At 41.9% G+C, this 20,111-nt stretch overlaps 2 protein-coding genes across 3 annotated transcripts; one reads left to right on the forward strand and one right to left on the reverse strand.

Moving 5' to 3' along the window:
- Window positions 1-1,361: 1,361 nt before the first annotated feature.
- psme3 (proteasome activator subunit 3) lies at window positions 1,362-5,504 on the reverse strand. Its single transcript, XM_079334417.1, has 10 exons — window positions 5,333-5,504; window positions 4,375-4,407; window positions 4,210-4,272; window positions 3,614-3,718; window positions 3,461-3,506; window positions 3,078-3,196; window positions 2,815-2,951; window positions 2,669-2,723; window positions 1,877-1,963; window positions 1,362-1,772 (listed from the first exon to the last, which is right to left on the reverse strand). Exons 1-10 carry the CDS (start codon window positions 5,372-5,374, stop codon window positions 1,692-1,694), a joined length of 768 nt encoding a protein of 255 aa, XP_079190543.1. The 5' UTR covers window positions 5,375-5,504; the 3' UTR covers window positions 1,362-1,691.
- Window positions 5,505-6,151: 647 nt separating this feature from the next.
- nbr1a (NBR1 autophagy cargo receptor a) lies at window positions 6,152-19,460 on the forward strand. Of its 2 annotated transcripts, XM_079372046.1 has the most exons (22): window positions 6,152-6,382; window positions 6,698-6,760; window positions 6,863-6,881; window positions 7,100-7,122; window positions 7,673-7,855; window positions 9,191-9,268; window positions 9,352-9,575; window positions 9,714-9,833; window positions 10,110-10,409; window positions 10,769-10,928; window positions 11,326-11,574; window positions 12,656-12,784; window positions 12,880-12,955; window positions 13,053-13,163; window positions 13,493-13,663; window positions 13,793-13,960; window positions 14,176-14,312; window positions 14,511-14,965; window positions 15,252-15,337; window positions 16,079-16,169; window positions 16,429-16,528; window positions 17,714-19,460. In XM_079372046.1, exons 1-22 carry the CDS (start codon window positions 6,281-6,283, stop codon window positions 17,900-17,902), a joined length of 3,234 nt encoding a protein of 1,077 aa, XP_079228172.1. In that variant the 5' UTR covers window positions 6,152-6,280; the 3' UTR covers window positions 17,903-19,460. The 2 variants fall into 2 exon arrangements, with proteins under 2 accessions (XP_079228172.1, XP_079228173.1); XM_079372047.1 differs by lacking the exon at window positions 16,079-16,169 and having other exon boundaries at window positions 16,431-16,528.
- The last annotated feature ends 651 nt before the right edge of the window (window positions 19,461-20,111 follow it).

A 20,111-nucleotide genomic window follows, 5' to 3' on the forward strand; every position in this document is an offset into this window, starting at 1 on the left:
CAACTCTCCTTTTCGTGTATCTTATCTCAGGGGACCTCATTTTACGCTGCTTATCCCATAACACCGTATATCTATATTGCTGCTGGTCTATATGAGCTGCCCTGGCATTATGGGTGTGTAAGACAGACGGAGGGAGCAACCACTGAAAAATGACTCACCTTAAATGCAGGAGCCAGCTCAGATTGGTTGTTTTTCTCATAGGTTGAATTGTTTTGGTCGGTGAAAACACCAGCCTCAGCAGATAGCAGCAGGGCTGTACATAAGGGAGGAAAAGAGCGAACGCTTTCTGTGGGCCTTACTGCATGAGCCTACATAATCATTGTAATAATTTCTCAAACAAATAAAATACACATTTCATGCATTGTTCCCTTTTTTAAAAAATGTTATTCAGTCAGATCCAGACTTCCAACAGGCATTTATTGATGTTAAATGACCTCTGCAGAGTGCCCGTTCCCCTGCCTTTCAGGGGCCCAGGCCATTTCTGTAGGCGGGCCTGAATAGCAGTAATAGAACAGTATTTCCAATTTTTTCAAAGAAGTAGATTTAGCCCTACTGCTGAAGTTCCTGCATTTTCTATTTGTGAAGTCGTGCATGGCAGAGTAGATGGTTTGGGCTGAAAAGCTAAACAGCCAGAATGGTTCAAAAGGGTCAGAAGCTCAAAAAGCATTTAGCTCTCTACTGCACAACACTTGAAACTGAAGGAAACTGTGGAGACTTTTCAAGTTGTTGCTCCTGAAACTTTAGAGCTGTGGACGTTGTTGAAGAACCATTTGTTCAGTTGCATTGATTCTGTTCTTATGTATTTTTGTCATTTAATGTGAAGCACTTTGTGAAGTCTGCTCTTAAGAGATTATCTAAATAAACTTTATATCATATCCGTATTATAAAAGAATACATTCTTAATACACATGATGCAACAAAACAGCATCATGTGTATTTCCTCTCATTACAGCCTAGGTGCTGATGTATAGGTATATAGTTGGGTGCAGGCCATACTGACACCTGCAGGTCAAGAGGAAACAAAGCTTCATAATTCTTCTACGGTTCGAGTTGCTGTTTCTCAGTACACCATGCTGTCAAAATGGACATCATAACATCCTTTAAAATCCGTAAACCCAAAACAAGTAGGGATGGCTGATACACCGTCAGCATTAATCTCTTCCTTTTTTTTTTTATTGTTATTGTGTGTGTCAAATCTGTTTTTGTTAACTTCAATGTTTTTTTCTAAAACTAAAAAACAAAACATCCGAGCACTATAAAATTTAAAAACTAAAATTGAAAGAAAAATAAATCAAGAGTTTTATTCAGTGAGTAATGAAAGAAACCACTTCAGAGCTATGAATGAGGCCGTAACACAAAGATATGAGGACAAAATGTTTAATTAAAATTAAAAAATACATAGCGCTTCATGTTGTCTGTGAACTATTTCTCCACTTTCTGAGAGAATATTTATGTCTTCAAAGGATTTAAAACAAGACAAATATTTTACAATTAAAAGAAAAACGTGTGCGTCGTGTCCATTTATGGAAGCTATGTTTCTGTACTGGGCCGGGTTGATTGTACTGAAATGTGTGAATGTCTCGATGTAGTCCAGTGGACCGGGGCCGGGCGTCTGTAGCTCGACATGGCGTGGCGACGAGGAACGAGGGCTGGAAATGGGAGGTGGAGACTTGAGATGGCTGGATTGAACATCAGTATAACGCATCGGCATTACTGCTTCGAGGCTTCTTGATCTTCTCGATGTTCTTCAGGATCATGTCGTGTAGCGTGACCTTCACAGTAGATAAACACAGCCGTGTCAAATGAAGACAGGAGAGAGCATTTCCTTTAAATAAACGACACGAGGAGGTGAAGACAAACAGAGATCGTGACATACGTATTGATTTCGAAGCTCAGAAACTATGATCTTCAGACTGATGTATTCCTTCTCATCAATCTCGGTTACTGTACGCCGATAGTCCTCCTATGAGAAAAATACATGTTACATTTATTTGCATTATTGCTTGAATAAATTAGCACACCATACGATCACACCGATCAACAAAGTCCCTTTTTTTCTTGCCAATTTCCAGTCCGAAATTACAATACTGTTCTTTGAATGTAACCCCATCATTCTTGCACTGCTTTGTAAAACTCTTTAAACTGCAGCTGAATTTGTCTAAAAGGTGCTTCATACATAAAGTTTAATTGGTTGATATAATTCAGTAAAAGCCAATTTGTGTGTTAAAATTCTCTCCAAAGTCGTTTTTACTGTCAGTGGTAAAATCCGCCTTAAATCGTTGTCACGCTCACCGAGCCTTCACTGGCCCCTCTGCTGTTATCAGAGCTGTTATTAGCTGCTTCTAATCAGACGTTTCCTACTGTTGCTGACTCACATTAACAGCTTTGAAGTGAGGAAACACAGGGCGGATTTTCACTGAAGCAGTTTGAGCGGGGAAAAAAATTCTTAATGAACCAAAAATTTGCACTAACAGTACATTTTTATTTATTTTTTTATCTGTTCATTTGTTTAAAAGACTTCAGCTTCAACGGAGCGACTGCTGTACGCTTTTCAAGCCACCAGAGGTCACTGTGGTTTCCAGTTCTAATGTCACAAAACCCAAACTTTCAGACTTCAAACATCACAGTGAAAATACACAGTTTGAAATGCTGCGTTATATTCACTTACCACGTGTGGATATTTAGCTATTTTAGAAACCAGCTTTGCCCTTGTGATGTAGTATCTACAAGAAAAGAAAGGCAGAACCAATCGTGTAAATGACAAGTAAAGAAACAAGCAGCTCCAAGTAAATTATGACGAGGATGTCTAGGAACCTTGAAATCTGATCGAGGTAGGATGCCGCCTCCCCTTCCACTGTTCTGAGCTCAGCTACCGTCTCCTCCTGGATGGACACTCCAAAGTTGTTGCCATCCTCTATCCTTGGGATGAGCAGCTGAACCCACATTTTGACCTGCAGATTAGAAGGAGAGCGGGAAGTTGAGCATTCACACAATATTCTTCTTGTGAAAATACGTAACGCCTGACACCCCCCAAATTCTTATTTAACGCAATAATGACGAGAAGAGCAACGACTTACCGTGTTACATTTCTCTATGAGTGTCCTGATCTCTGGTTTGACCTTTTCAATGAGATCCACAAGATTCCCATTGCTCTTCATCATCCCACCGGGCATGACGAAGACCTTGGTGCCGGTGACTGGAAACACAGGAAGAAAGAAAAATAAACAAAGGGAATGTCTACAGACACTTCAAACCTGAAGGTAGTTTAATCAGTGTTTGGTCCCTCCATGTAAAACGTCCTCAGCACTATATGCACATTTTATTCCGTCATTATTATTGACTTTTGTTCAACAAGCATTAAAAAAAAATATTTCACTGGATTTTTCTTAATGATCCTTTTTTGCCGTTTTGAAAAAAAATGGCGACGATTTGTTGACCTACTTGACATTTTTGTACTCACCCATGTCCTCCCCTCCGTCCTCCAGCTTCCTCTTCTTTGCATTTTGCTGTAAAAGATAAAACAGCAGACGCTCACATCTCCTCTCCACACAGTAGTATTTTTTTTTTTTTTTTTTTTAAATCAAATCTTGTGGATTTCATGTAACCCTCTCACCGCTTCCAGTCCGTCATGCAGGTTTGGGAGCAGGATGGGGTCTGGCACCGTGAGGTTGATGTCAGAGTGGATCTCCTTCAGGTCACAGATGTTTATGATTGGATCCTGACAAAATAAATATTCTCTGTGAATTAAAAACATACACGATAACACTGACACTATAGGAGCGTACACGAATTCAAGCAAAACTCTCCTGATTTTAATCAAACTATAAAAATGTGTCTGTGACTTCCAAATCACTATTAATGTTTGGTGTAAGGCCGGCATGAAGCAGTCGTCTCCGTCTTCTAATTAAAAGATGAAGATCTGAAGAAGCTTTTTTTTTCTTCAGTATTGATCATCGCAATAACAGATTTTAAGGCTTTAAATCAACTATGGAAAATCTCCAAACTATTGATATTGATTGAGCCTTTTCAAAAACTCCACACTACTAAATAAATAATAAAAGTGTATGATTGACACCAAGTGGAGGATCGGGTCAGCTCGCTCGTCTTTTGATTTTCTTGTGCACGCAATGTAGTACACACACACACACACACACACACACACACACACACACACACACACACACACACACACACACACACACAACTGACCTTAAGGAAGTGATCAAGTTCCAGTAACTTCTTTGGGAAAAAACTAGCAACTAGGTTCTCTGCCTGAAAAAACAAAAACAAAATGACTTATTCATTATTCTTTTTAAAAACAGCTTTAAGTGTTGATCACAAAACATTTCCCTACACGTGACATCCAATACTTACTTCTGAAGTGATTCGTTCCCTAAAAGCATCAACCTGCAAAAAAAAAAAAAAAAAAGACAAACGTTAAGATAGATTTGATTGATTCCGAGGGAAAGTCAAAGCATCCAGTAGCAGTATACAAGACATGCAGGACACAAGACATTAGTTACAATAAACAACCTCTGTCTGTCCCTCCCCACCCTCTGTATATAATAAACCTGAAACAAGATTTAGGAGGCCCCCCTATATGACGACAAGTAAACAAATTAAAACTGTGCAATAATAACAAAACACAGATAAATAATTTACAAAAGCAAACCATCCCTTTGAATGAGGTTAAAGAAGCTGAAGCCAAGTAGGTTGTCTCAATTCAGTTCAATTTTATCTGTGTTGCACATTTCATTCAAACATACACTTCATGTATTTTACAGCAGACAAACTCATTAAAAATAATAAATAAAACAAAACAGAGATAAACTAGCAACCAAAGGCAGGAGAGAAAAGCACTTTTTAAAAGAACTTAAAGTTTCTATGCACCTCAGATCAGCAGCTACTTCACTCCACAAAGATGCCCCATGCTGATTAAATGCACCTTCACCAGATCAATGATCTCTATTGATCATTTGATCAGCTGAAAGGTTATTCTTTAAATAGGGTAATATGACGCAGGTTTGACTGTGCTAACATGTTAGCTCAGGCCTTTTTTTTCAGTGCATGTGATCTTCTACGTTTAATACTGAAGCACACGTTGTTGTGGTAGTTTCATTTCAGCATCAGTATGACACACTACCTGAGTGTGTAAACGTCCGACAGGTGTAATGTAGCAGGCGGGAAACAAGCCGGTTAGCCGCTATTAGCCTGATCACATCATGCTACATAAAAAACGTGGCTAACTGTCTTAGCTATCAAATGGCAACAACAACACGCCGATTAACCGTTAACGGCGGTTTGTTAAAAAAGAGAAGAAGTTAAAGTGCACCTTGGTCTTGATTTCATTGTCCACCTTGAGGAGTGAAGACATCTTACGGGATCAAATAGGCGAAGATTGTGCCAACAGCATTCAATTCACTTGTGAAGCGTGTGGCTTTTTCACTTGTCAGCCACACTTGTTGTGAGCGCGATGATGACGTTGATTGGAGCGCGACGGCTCGGGGCACGCGCACACGTGCAAGGGCACGCGCACGTACGAAAGATTAGTTTCCAGGGAAAAAACAAAAAACACATTTTGTAATTTATTTCGGTATTTTGGTGACTAGATTATCGAAAAAGATTTTTTTTTTGGTGTTCTTTTGTGAGTGGATTTTGAGCTTGAGGGAAATTTTATCTTCATGACAAACAAATGGGCCTAAAATAATCCAAACATTTTTTAGAAAAGAAATTCTCTGTTATGCTGCCTCAATCAAAGATAACAAGGCTGGCAAAACATAAACTATCATGGAGACATTTAGTGGAATTGATCTGTGAAATAATTTCCTTTTTTTTGTTTCTGGTTGTTCCCTTGTTGTTTGCTGTATTGTTATATTTTGTTTTGTTTTATGTCTGTATGTAAGAATGTCTATAAGTAGCTATGTATTGTTTTATTTTTTGTTTTATGTCTGTATGTAAGAATGTCTATAAGTAGCTATGTATTGTTTTATTTTTTGTTTTATGTCTGTATGTAAGAATGTCTATGGGTATGTATTTTTTCTTGTCTGTAAATTCGCAAAATTAAAAAAAAAAAGAGTCTGAAATAAAAAAAACGGACGGACGGAAGCGGATGCCTTTGGAGACTGCGCATGCGCGTGGACGTCACCATATTATTATATTTTTTTTCTTCCTCGACGCAGCTGACGATGTAAACAAGAGAAGACAGTCGAGGGCAACAGGGGGATCAAATAGGCCGGCGTCAACGCAAATGATAGCCGTCGTGTGGTCGTGAACGGCTGACATGGGGCTGCCTGTTACCATTAAAGTGAATTTTCGGGGGAATGTGAAGAGATTCCTGGCGCAGGATTTGGACAAATTGGAGTGGGAATCCGTGGAGGCTTGGGTGAGCTGTTAGCAATGCGTGCTTGGCTAAATGCTGGCGCAGTTTGGTGGAAAGCAGGCCCAGACATGGCCTAGGCACGTAAACAATCAGAACCTGAAGGACAGCCGGTAGAATATGTGCAGAATTAATAACATGTTCATTACTAATTATTAAAAGTAAAAAAAAAAAGGATAGGCTGTGTTTGCTTTAAAGTCTTTGCACAGTTGCACTGTAGAGGTTGATTATTGATGTTTATACATTACGTGTGATTATGGGACACAAACAGCTCTGGATTTAATAAAAATATTCAGTTTTAATATTTAAATCGTATTTCAGATAAAAGCATCATTTGGGATCAACCACTTCCAGGTCAAGTACTTTGATGAGGAAAACGAAGAGGTTAGTGCTGTTTACATTCTTTACAAAGGGTTGTGGTGATGTGTTGATTGGCTGTGTGTGTCAGATAATTCACTCATTTGTATCTGTTTTACTCTTTTTCAGATTTGCATCAACAGTCAAGGTGAGAAAATCACGTTTTTTTAAAATTGTTACTACAGTACTCAAGACTTATTATAACTTATTTATTGTGGTTTATTTGACATAAAATAGACGCTAAGACAAATGTGTTGGTTCAGGATTGAAATAAGCTTTATAACCCTTAAAAGCAAAACTCAGAAATGATGCTGAACGAGCAAATAACTAACTAATTTCTTTATTTGTTTGTCTGTTTGATTTCAGATGAATATGAGGAAGCCATCAAGGTAACAAGGCATTTGTTGTTATTGAGTAATAAGGAGGAGAGGTTTTGTTTCAATAGCATATTGGAAAAGTCATGGTGATGCGAACTCATCCAGGTGTTGGGAGACTAAACATCGCAGAAGAAGTTTAATGAAGTCAAGAAATGTAGTAATTAAGTAATTAAGAAACAACCTGTTAAGATATGTGATCAAATGTGAGAGCTGTAGTGGGAAAAATAGTGCCAGTTTTAGATCTGATTATTTACTGCTTAATGGAGATGAATGTTCACAACAAAGATCTGCAAACCTCTCTAACCACATTTTAGTCAAGGTTATATTCAAGGTTACAGATTGAGACTTGGTTAAAAAAGTGTGGGCTAGTTCATGCTAACAACAGAGAGCGCTATAACAGAGGCGTTGTCCCGCATGACTGGACTGAAAAACAATGACAACACAAACATGTGACTGTTCCAGTGTAGCAGCATTCACACAGTCACCGTTATGAAAACGCCACAGAGGACATGTTTTCTGAGTGTGTGTGTGTGTACGTGTGTACGTGTGTACGTGTATACAGAGTGCAGAGAAGCAGGGGAACCAGTTGCACATGAACGTGTACAAGATGAAGGGGCAGGCGTGTGGAGGTCCTCTGAAGACGGAGGTGAAGGAGCTGAAAGGAGACCTCCGACCTGCTCCTCCGTATCCATCCAGGGTCAAAACAGTGGACAAGGGCACCCAGGTCACTCCAGAGCGAGAGGCTGTAAGGACAATCCTCCTCTCCCAAACACCACCTTCCTTTTTCTCACTCTTTGTCAAACGTGCTGAATTCACATTATCTCGTATACATTTAAATTAACCCACAGATTCAAACTGTCTGTGTACATGTGAGCAGCTGTTATTTATCTCTGGGTCAGATCACAATACTTCTATATTTATGCATCGTATATCAAACTGGGTTTATGCAGCTTGAAGCCTGCAGGGTGAACAAAAGTTCGCTTTGTGTTTAAATCATTTAAATCATCTGGAAATCCAATATTAAAGTTAGTGTCAGGGGCATGACTCAGCGCTTTATTTGTTTAGAGGGTGACTAATCACTTAGCAGATCTGTCTGTGGGCTATTTATTTTCTGTAACTATCGAAAGATCCCAGAACCAGCCGAGGGTATTCCACATAGATGTACTCAAATCTAAATTACACGAAGAAATAAATCCTAAACAGAGTCCCTTCTCCAAAAATAATAACTACAAATGTCCTTGTTGATTCAGTGCCCGGGAAAACATTTTAGAGAATCAGATTTGTCGCTCATAGTTCTCTATGTACAAATATTAATATGTACAAAGCTGACTGAGACAAGAGGTGTTTTTGGACCTCAGGAACTTTTTCATAATTCTTGGAATAGTTGGAACCGTTTTTTTTTTTTTTTCTGGACCGCGTGAACTGAGAAATATTTTAGTTCCTAGAACCCCCTTTAAAGGAACCATGGCAGTTCCTCTAAACGCAGACATGAAAAAAGTCGCTATGGTGTTTCGTTCTCAGGGAACTCCTCACAAAAACCCTAACCCTAAAAAATATATATAAATAAATAAAAATGTAGAGAATAAAAGCAACTTCTTCAGTTTCAGTTCTAAATAGAATTATACACTTTATTTTAATAAATAATTTTTTTCAATGTGTCTTACACCCCAGGGGGGGCCGGCCCACATGGGCGTACAAGACACTGACAAACATAACAAACAGGAGCTCTTCTCAATGAAAGAAGAGAATAAGATGCACTGTACATGCAGTACACGTCAAAAAGTGACAGGCCAAATATGAACACAAAACACATTCAACACTCATCAAGCTCCGACTCTGACTGCGATGAAGCTTACATAAAGTGTCGTCCTGCGCCGTTTGAAGGCATCAATCAGAAATCGAGCGAGCTGAAGCACTTTATGAAATCTGTCTTCATCCGACATAGAAAACAAATGATCAGAGAATGATCCAGTGGCCCACAGCTCGGCTGAGCACAAACACACCTTCATTATAAAATCAGTAGCGTGCAACAATCTCACACCGTCTGCACGACTGTTGTTGTGATGTCTTTTGGATGCAGGTGACGGTGAAGGACAACAAGGGGAACAAACCAGAAGACGAGCCTCCTCCCATGTGGTTCCGCTCTTACATGGAGAAGGTACGATGTCAACAGACCGAAGATGTCCTCACAATTTTAGGTTCCCTTGTTCTCACACAAACAATCCCTTTTTTTGTTCACAGTTTAAAGATGAAGTCGTGAAAGAGGTGGTGGAAAGGATGTGCAACGACTTTTCTGGCCAGTGTTGCACACACAAAGCCTCTGACGGGCCCCTCGAGGCTGCCGGTGCTATTGGAGGTCCCATTGGGCCCAGACCAGGCCCCTCCACCTCCAATGGATCCCTTGGCTACACCCCAAACTGCAGCAGCTGCCACAAACTCACCTCTGAAGGGGCCTATAAGTGCAGGTAGGCATGGAAACGGAACTGGAGCCTAAAAAACCCTGCTGACTTTTTTTTTTTTTTTTTTTTCATTCTTGAAATGTCTGTGACATGCTGTCATTGCGTTTTCTCCTCTTTTTTTTTTTTTTTTCTTTTTCCCGCCAGTGTGTGCCCGTCCTGCATCCTGTGTGAGATGTGCAGACATAGCCATGACCCCAGCCACAACCTTGTGAGAACCAAGACTCCTCTCTCCATCCCCGAGCATGGCATGTCGGGAGAGTTGAGGTAAACCCCCTCCCCCAAGGCTGAGGATAAACTCCCCACTTCTTGAAGCGAAAAGACATTTTTACTTACTCCAGTGTTAGAGCTTCTTCTGTGTTGTCTCTTCGTCTGTATTAATGGAGGAAAACGTAAATAAGAGTAGATGCAAGGCAGGACTTAAATAGTGTTTTAGCAGCTACCTAACTGTCATTCATGAATTGTGTGGATGTGTGTTTTGTTCTTGGCAAATAAACATTTGATAGTCAACAAATAGGTGTTCCTGATGACATTTCAAACCAGGTTCCCAAGGCGAGGAGACAGGACAGTGCGCAAGGCCGAACGACAGCGCCTCAAAGCTGAAAGGAGGCAGCTCAGAGCTGAAGTGAAGGAAATCAAGAAGAAACTGAGACTGGAGAAGAGGGGGCTGCAGTGGAGCGGGCCCTCTACCTCAGGCAGAGCCAACCTGACAAACACGGCCTCCGCGTCCACCCAGGTCCCGGCTCTGCCCCCCCCTGCTGCCTCAGAAACAGCCTCAGGTCCTGCCCCAGCCCAAGGTCCCATCCCTGCCCCGGTCCCTGACCCCCAGGCCTCCAGTCCAGAGTAAGCGCCATCTCGGAAGGGGCGTCCGCCAGTGCTGGGTACCTCGAAACCCAGCATGGATGCAATAAAATCTTTTTTTTTTTTTTTTTTTCAAGAAAAGAAATCAAAATATGCCATCTTTGTAATCTAGTATGTATGAGTGTATCGCTGGCTGCTCTGGGGTGGTGGAAAATGTTGGAACTACCTCAATGTGAAAACTGCTGCTGCTGCTTCATAGATTTTCTAAGAAAAGTTGCTTTTGAGCTGAAAAAAAAAAAAAATCTGGGGGTCCTGCTTTTTTGATTCGTAGAGAACAAAAGAGATGGGTGTTTTAAGAAACCAGGGCTATTTTCAACAATGCTCTGTACACTTGAAACTAGGGGTCCTGGGGTCTCGCACACGTCCTTGGTGCCAACTATGGCCGCGTTGTTTCTGGATGAAAATCTGCCGGATGGCACCCGTCTGGAGCCTGGAACCAAGTTCATCAAATACTGGAAGATGAGGAACTCGGGCACTATCAGCTGGACCTCAGAGACCAAGGTACCCCTCCCACCCGTCGAGAGGGCAGGCCCCACTCTCTCTTTGCCCCCCCCCCACCCCCTCCTCCTGCTTTACTTCCACTCTGAGCCCCCACTCAGCTCATTCCCTACTTCTGATTTTCTAACACCTGCTAAGATTTCTCATCCAGCCTAATACCACTAATGCCCCTTCTGTCTGAGATTTTTATGATTTGATTCATTTGAATCTGTGTCCTCGTTTTAAGTTCTCGAGTCTTCGTCCTTGTTCGAATGTGTGTGAGTGAGTGAAAGCCTTTTTCCTTCACTTGAGTGTGTGTGTTGTTTTTTTTTTTTTTTTCTGGTTGCATGCTTTTGTCTTTGTGCCTTTTCGCATGTGTATTCCTATTTTGTGTTCTGTGTATGTGTGTACGTGCACCCAGCTAGTGTTCATGTGGGGGAACCTCGGCCTGGCGTCAGAGGAGAGGAGGGAGGTGCCGGTCCCCCTGTTGCTGCCCGGACAGGTGGGAGTGGTCAGTGTGGCCTTTGTGGCTCCTGTGATGGAGGGGACGTACACCTCCCACTGGAGGCTGGCGCACTGCGGGTGTCAGTTCGGCCCGCGTGTCTGGTGCAGCATCGTGGTCGAACCCGGCGACGGCCGCAGCACACTCGCTCATCAGAGCAAACGACCGGCAAGTCTGAAATCTACTGAATCCCCGCACTGAAAACATCTGCTTAACACCTGTTTGATGGTTTTATTTGGGATGCAGAACTCAAGTCCTCATTTGATTTGATCATTTTTATGATCTTGATTTTCACTCTTCCACTTTATTCGAGGGAAATATGAACAGCTTTTATTTGCTACATTGTTTGAGCTTGAATGACGACAGATTAAGATTGAAAAAATAAAAATAAACATAGGATGAGTTGATGAAAGACAATATCTTGTTTTAAATTTTAAGATTAAAATCAACAGTGTGAGCCTGTTGTTGTTCTACCAGCCAGGATTTTGACTCCAAACGTGGCATTAATTTTCTTGTTATCAATTAACATTAAGACAAAATACACATTTTCACACACACATAAGTGAAAGGAAACTGAATGACATAAAACAGAAGGCCTACTGTGACATGTGGCATTTAAAATGTAAACAGGAAACAGCACCCTGGTGTGGACCTGATGTTTGAGGGTCAAAGATACACAAGTTTGTAAGAGTTCACAAAAAGTGATATTTCTATGTCGGAGCGTCTTTTCTCCTCCGCGGATCGTCTCATGACCTCTTAAAGGAGCAGCACGCCAAGTTTGGAAAACCAGTGGACAGTACACGTAAACATATTTAAAGTCATTAATAAATGAACTCTGGTTTCAAAAGCAAATGTTGCCAAACCACACGAACATCCGAATGAGTCTTCACTACTGATGCTGCTTTACCTTCAAAACTTTAACGTTCATTTCATAGATAAGATTTCACTTTGTTTGTTTGGACAGGATATTTAGCACACAGCTTTAACTTGTCATGCTTTAACTTAACATTTTGAATTTATTGAACTGAAATATACGAGTCCTTAACTTCAACACATTTCCCTTCCAAATAGTCAGTGGAGTTTAGACTGGATAAGTCTGTGAACATCCGGGCGCCAGGTTAGTTATCAAAGAAAAGTAAGCAGGGATGTTTGTGATTAAGATTGAGGAATAACAACAAGTGACGCTCGTAACTTTGATATCAAAAGTTAGCTTTGTGTGCTCACTTTGATGACTCTGTGTTTGCTTCAGAAGGAGGACGTTAAGCCAGCAGAGAAGAGGAGGGAGGCCCAGTCTCAGGACAGTCCTGGTCCTGGCTTCGCTATTGACCTGAGCCATGAGGACTTGTACTTCCCATCGGTCGACCTGCTGACTGCACAGGTGCACACACTCCTCCATCAGCTGCAGAATAACGTGCTTCAGTTTGAGTGTTGAAAGGCGGCAGGAAGTCACACGTGTGTCTTCTGTTTTCGTAGGATCTTCTGTCGTTTGAGTTGCTGGATATAAATATCGTGCAGGAGTTGGAGAAGGTTCCTAACAACACCCCCGTGGGTAAGCAAGACGGGATATGCTCCTTCCTTCCTTCCTTCTTTTTGCTTTACATCTGAAGAGTGTAACCTCGGTGGTGTTTGTCTATCCTGACGTGCAGCTTTGACACCCTGCATATCCCCGCTGCCCCATGATGCTCCAGTGTTCGAGAAGCCCGTCGCCTCCCAGATCAAAGATGACTCGGAGGTCTCAGGGGTCAGAAAACTTTTCGGTAAGATGATTGTGCACTGAAATAAAACCTCCTGAATCATTTTGGAGCAGTAGTATGGAAGATGTTAGTGAAGGAGAAGCAACTAGAGATTCCTGCTAATACAAGATGTTTCTTTTTTCCAATTTAACTATTTTTTTGCAGTTTGCAGCCAGAGAAGACGAAGGCTAGGTGTTAGGGTTATGTTGCTATGGTTACTCATTTGTGTGGAGAATCTCGTGAGGGTGAAATCCTGACTAAGAACTGTCAGTCATCCCAAGTAATTGTGGGTAATGTAGGCCTTTATGTTAATACTAACTCTTTGTGTGTGTGTGTGTGTGTGTTTTCACCAGGAGTGAAGCTGAGGCAGCAGCCGGAGCCTGTGGCCCAGGAGGAGGACCGGGAGGAGGAGATCAGTGGAGCTCAGTTCCTCTGTGAGACAGTCATCCGCTCCCTCACCTTAGAGGAAGCCCCCGATCACAGACCCCTGCGCAGATCCCAGCACAGCAGCCTCAAACCAAACAGTGAGTTCAAAATCTACCCAGTTAATAAAAGTTTAAAGTCTTAAAGAGCTGTTTGTTCGCTTCGTATTTAAATTGCTTTCTAAAAAACGACCCTGTCCTTTGTTTTTTATTTATTCCTTATAATTCCAGTTGTCTCTCGTGGTCCAAATTTTCCCTTTGAGAAGCCTGTGGATGTTGAGAAGGCAGAGAGAGCGCCAGAAGGAAAAGAGGAGATCTGTGCTGTCAGATTTGAGAGTCCAGCTCTGCCTCCGAACACGGGACTCAACCTGATCAGCGTGGAAGAGGAGACGAGACCAGGTCAGGACACCTTCCAGGACTCGGACAAGTCGAGCTTTTCCTATTTTTCTGAAAATGTCTTTATAACCTCTCCTTTCTGTCTGTAAAACACACATCATTTAGTGCTTTCACTTCCCTGTCGTGACTTGATGGTCGTCAACAAATTCAGCCTAACTTTGCACGTTTGAGTTGCTCATTTACTTATTTTGTGTTTTTGCTTCTGTTCCTGAAACCAGCGGAAGAAAACGCACCGATCGGCTCACCTCCTGACAGAGAGGACGAGGAGGTCATGGTGTTAGATGATCTGCAGGACATGAGAGACACCGAAGAGGAGAGAGAGGAGGGCGGCAACAAAGGAGAAGACTGGGAGGAGGTGAAGTTTTATTCTAATAACCAAAACATGTAACAAAGGGGACTTTAGCTTCGTTTCCTTTTCATCCATCTGTGTTCGAATTCAAAATGTTATATTGCTGCAGCAGCCTCAAAAAGTTTCATAAAAGTGTCATTCTGATCAGTTAAGGTGGAGAGTTGTTCCTGTAGTTGTTTACCGTCTTCTCCGTCTGTGTCTCAGGTCAGCAGCCAGACCTCCTCGGTCTCCTCTTGCGACGATTACATCATCGTCCTCCCAGACTGCTTCGACACCAGCCGGCCTCTGGGTGAGTCCATGTACAGCTCTGCCATGTCGCAGCCAGACACTGCTGACGCCACGGCTGCTGCTGCTGCTGCTGATGATGATGATGCTGATGTGACCACGGCGGATCCAGACGTGGACGAGGAGAAAGAGGAAGAGTCCGACGCCAACGAGGCTGCGCCGCTCAGAGAGAAGCAGGAGAAGATGGAGGTGGCTGAAGATGAGGAACCTGCGAACACCTGGCTTCCAATTCTCCCTCCTTCCATCCACAGCAGTGTGAACCAGATGCTGTGTGCCTCCCAAACGCTCGACGCCACCACGCTCACCCCTGAAGTCGTACCACCACCCGTGCTGCCAGACCCCCTGCTGCCCCCACCCGCCCTCTACTCACCGAGGTAAGACAGGAAGAACTTTTCTTTCCATACGAGTTGCAGAGCTGAGAGTGAGTCCATTAGACATAAGTTTAGACTATGTAGCATGTAGTATAGCCTTATATGGTCATGTGACTTTAAACCGCCATCCAAACCACTTCCGCCTCAGTCATCAGTCTCCTGAGTCCTTGTTGTGTTTTGATCAAGCTTAATGAAACTTCCTTAACAGCGTAAAACATTTATCATCTTGTTTTCGCAATTTATGGTTTCATTCTTTTTTTTTCATTTTTTTTTTTTCTGTATGTTTCAGGTCTGAGGCACTGTACCTGGCTGAGGACCCCAGCCCTCCGGCCTGTGACCCATATGAACCGACCCAACCGAGGGTCCACCTAAATGGTGATTTTTATTTTTCCCTTTTTAAGCATCCGTTATAGGTGTTTTACACTTTTAAAACCGGATCTTACTAATTCACTAAACTAATAAAGCAACACGAGGTTAGCCAGGAAACTCGAGCTTCGCTTCTCTCACACTTGACACGCATCATTATCCATCCCCTTTCAATTGCCCGTCTCTACCTCTGTTCTTTCATGTCCAGCTCTGTTTTATTAGAAAATGGGTGCTCAAACAGGCCGTTTGGAGATGTTCCCTTTATGACATCACAAAGGGCAGTAGCCCCTCCCCCAGGTGGGTGACACTCCCACAGCTAGGTGTTTGTTCTGCCCTCTGAGTCTGCTTTTCCACTGTTATAAGACATGGAGTGCGAAAGCACCGAGCCACCGAGCCCTTCCAGAGAGGGGGCGTGGTCAGACACAGCTCATTTACATATTTAAAGCTACTGACACAGAAACAGCCTGTTCTCAAACTGAACTTACATAAACTAGCCGCGTCATTTAATAGAGTTAGACAACAGACTTGCTCACTCACTTTGTTGACAGGAGTTTGCAGTTTTGTCATTGAAATAGAGGAAACAGATCTTGACCTTTGTGGGAACACGCTCAGGCTTTCAGGATTTATTGCTTCAGCAAAAATGCTCTGTTCCTCCTTTAATATTGTGTGTGTGTGTGTCTCTGTGTGTGTGTGTGTGTGTGTGTGTGTGTGTCTGTGTGTGTGTGTTTCCTTCTTTTATTCGCTCTGCAGTATCATCTGGTGGTCTGTCGAGATCAGCAGGCTCAGCATCCAGTGCCTTTGAGACATATAACCCCAGACCCAGATACGCTCTGCAGCCAAGGTGCAACAACAAAAGAGTAGAACTTGTCATGCTTACTATGTGAAGACATTATTGATTCATTTAGTATTGATCTGTTTTCAACATTGGCACCTCGAATAGCTTTAATCAGTTGACTTAATTGTCTGTATGGATACTAAAACCTGTGACGCTCCTCTCGTAATTATCTCCGACGAGTACAAACGAGCCTTAAGTGGAACACAGTGTCCTCTGCAGTTCTGTGATCTGACCCAAAGTAACCACATCCTTCTTTTTACGCAAGAGGCCAAGGAGGCATCACAGAGGGATTCGTCAAGGGGGCCCTTTCTGTGGCAGCGTCTGCTTATAAAGCCCTCTTCACTGGACCAAACTGTTCCATACAGGTAAGTCACACAGACACCCTCTATTTCTCAAAATCTAGGACTGCAAACATGTTTATACTGATGTCACACAGTCAAAGGTAAAAGTTGATTTGTAAGAACTCGTCAACATCCCGAACAGTTTCTCCCCTTTAAAAAGACGATGAAAAAAACAAAACTTTGTGGCATTTACGGAGAACATCTAATGAAAATCAACAGAACTTCATTCGTTATTTTTACATTTACAGAACATCAAATATCTTCTGTATCTGTTGAAATGCCAGCAGGGACTTTGACTCATTTGACTCTGCAATTCCTCCATCGCTCTAAAGAGCTTTAAAGTATCTTTCAGCTTATTATTTCTGTTTTTGTCTTGGCCTCAATGATGTCGTTTCAAGACAAACACAAGCAGCCGCTTCCAGCGAAACACACTGATAAACCTTTGTGCTACACCTCTCCAAACTGCAACCAATAAATCATACAAATTCTTGGACAACATATCCAGTCAGATTTGTCCCTTAGGAGTTACCGTGGTTACCAACACAGCGCTCAGGAGAGTGACTTAGGGTTCAAGTGAGTGCTAGTTTGTCGCTGCGTCAGCTGGATGTCTCAATAGGTAACCGTTTCATCATAACAAGTTTATAAGGTGATAAAGTGGGAGCGTGTTCTGTTTCCATGGCTTAATACCCTCGCCTGTAAAACACACGCAGCTGTCAAATGAATCCAGCCGGGGTTAAACTGAGTACTGAGTTTGTGGATCTTCAGCGCAGCTATTTCTGCATATAATCAAAATACGTCAACCATGTAACCCCCCATTAAAAGAATAAAGACAAAACATCAGAGACAAGAGTTCAAATAGATGGATCGGAGCAACATTATGTAACTTCTTCACCTTCAAATATTAGTTTTAGATTCGATTAATTTCTTATTCTCATCAGGATTTCATACGGCCTTACTTCTCCAGTTTGCACAGAAGCCTCCAGCTAAACAGAAGCCAGTTAGCCTGCCTCTGTTCACTGTGTCAGGTTTCCATTAGGCGATAGGAAACTGCTCACTGTACATCATCCATTACATATCAGTCTTGTGGCTGACTGTCTGGTTTTACTTTGCTAACTCATAGAGAGGCATCAGTATTAATTTCAGTCTAGCTAAAAGCTCCTGACAGCATCAATTTATCTCCTACGTGTTGTTTTTCTTCCTCCTCTGTAGCGAGGCATCGACCCAGCCACCAGACAGGACCCTTCCATGATGGCGATGCTGCTGGAGATGGGCTTTGGAGACCAGCGGCTCAACCAGCGGCTGCTGAGGAAGCACGGCTACAGCCTGCTGCACACCGTCAACGAGCTGGTGCAGATGGCCGAGGACAGCCAGAACAAAGCTGTCAACTCTCTGCACTGAGGGGAGGGAGGGAAGGGAGGGGAGGGGGGACCGCAGGGAGAAGCTACTTTTGTTTATGGATTTAAAAAAAAAAAAAATGTAAAAGAAGGAATTTATTTGAAAATATGATGTAAAAAAAGAATATTTAGATTATGTCCTGCATATCGCTCACCCTTTACAGCGTCTAGCTTTATATCGAATTCTGTAAAGTCAAGACAAAGAAAAACCTTTCTGTGTGTGATTTATTGTTTTTTCCAAATTGGTGGATCATTTATTTGGACCAAAATGAATAATAATTACGCACACAAAAAATCTGCTATAAAAAAATTAGCATACATTTCTTTAACATAAAATTAGAAAGAATGGCTTTCCTGCCTTTGCCTTTACTTTAGCTTCAACATTCAGTTGAAATGAACCATATACACCTGTAAATGACTGAATAGCGGTGAACCTTTGCCATGCCTTGTTTACTTGGACCATAGAGCCTTGTGTGTCGATGTAACACTGCAGGAGCTGTAGTTCGGACAGGACGTAAAAGTGTGTATTCCAGCTCTTCATCTTCGTGTTTGTGTGGCTGTCGTAGCTGCTTCCTCGGCGCTGAAAATAAACGTCTTTGGAAAGGGCTTCTTTGGCTAGATTCTTCTCCACAAATAGAGCAGTGAAAGGTAGTATTTTTGAATGTCATAAAAATATTTCGGAGAAAAGGCCTGCTCTCGTTCGAGATGATGCTACTGAAGCTTTCATGGGTGTTCTTGGTGTTAAGGGTCGGCATTGCAGTAGTAAGAAAAAAAAGATATCTAAGACGTTTCTTGATTATCGTAGTGAAATCTGCCTAAACAATGCAATCTTTTTCTGTATCAGAGTACTGTTATTTTAGACGTTGACATGTGGAATGTATTCAAAACAGTCCGAGCGCATTCGCCCGTTCGGACTCAGATGTTTTCTACCGCTTTTTAGGAGACACCTGCATGACAGGTAGAGGCTGTAGAAAAGAGTCGTGTTCTTGTGGTCTTAGCACAGTCACAGCAGGGGGGGGCGGGAATGTCCGCCTTGCATCATCATTTATCTCCCCTGCCTGCATTTTGTCCTCATTCAGCCACCCCCCACCCGCACCCCCCCACCCAAAAAAAAAAGTTAAAATAAACCTAGCAACAGTCATTTACCACTAATCCAAGCTGAGATGTCTCTGAAAACACATTCCTTTAATCTCATAGTGGAACCAAGTATGTTTTTATTTAATTACATTGCCTTTTTGGAGAGATGATTCTTAGTTTACTGACATGTACATGTGCTGATTTGACATTTGTGGTGTGAGTGTGCGGATTTTAGATGTACACCTCTGTTCTTTTCATTTATTCTTTCTTAGCGTGCGTGCGCCGGGTTGACGACTTTTCAAACCATGTTTTCTTACGTTGATGATTGTTCGTGTTTAAAAAAGCAAAACAAACAAAAAAAAACTTTCTCCAGAGAATAATTGTGAATATATCTACTACTGTATGCTTGTCGAATTATTCTTCTGCCACAGTGTATACATTAAATCCTCTCAACTGTCAATCCGCCAATAAACTATTTGCACATCTCTCCTTTTGTCTCTTTGCTCTCTGTAAATGAGAAGCGTCTGAATGTAGGTCATGCAACGCTGCACAATTGTATATCCTTCATAAAGGCCTGCAATGCTTTCTGTACTAGGTTAACTAGATGTAACAAAAGGTACAGAAGCTGCAAAGGTTACTCTGACAATGCTGCAGGTTTAACAGAATTATGTATGTTGGTTTTATGCATTTGAGAAGGTCCGAAAAGTTTAATATCAACTCTGTCTGTGTAATTGATCTCAAGAAGAGCAAACAAATGAAAACCCTAAGCGGACAATTATCCATATTTTACGTCGTTTTCCTTTTATGGTTTCTCAAGATGTCGTGTTTATCTCTTTATAATGTGAAGCTAGTGCCACAGCCAACTGGCATAGCTAATCACGAAAGCTGAACAAGGGGAATGTGTTAGCTTGATTAAAAAAACCATCTGTGATTCATTGTGTTTATTGAGCTTTAGTCATGTTTAAAGTGTGTTAGTTTTTTTTCTCCTCCTTTTGTGAACAGTTGGTTAGCTTAATGTTAACACAGGCAGGGAATGGAAACACCTAGCTGGTCCTGTTTTAAGTTGGTATAAATAAAATCGAATACAGTATGTTAATAAATGAGTTTAGTGTTGTTGGAACTTGTAGAAATGGTTC

This window comes from Symphodus melops (assembly GCF_947650265.1).
Source record: "Symphodus melops genome assembly, chromosome: 21".
Taxonomy (NCBI): domain Eukaryota; kingdom Metazoa; phylum Chordata; class Actinopteri; order Labriformes; family Labridae; genus Symphodus; species Symphodus melops.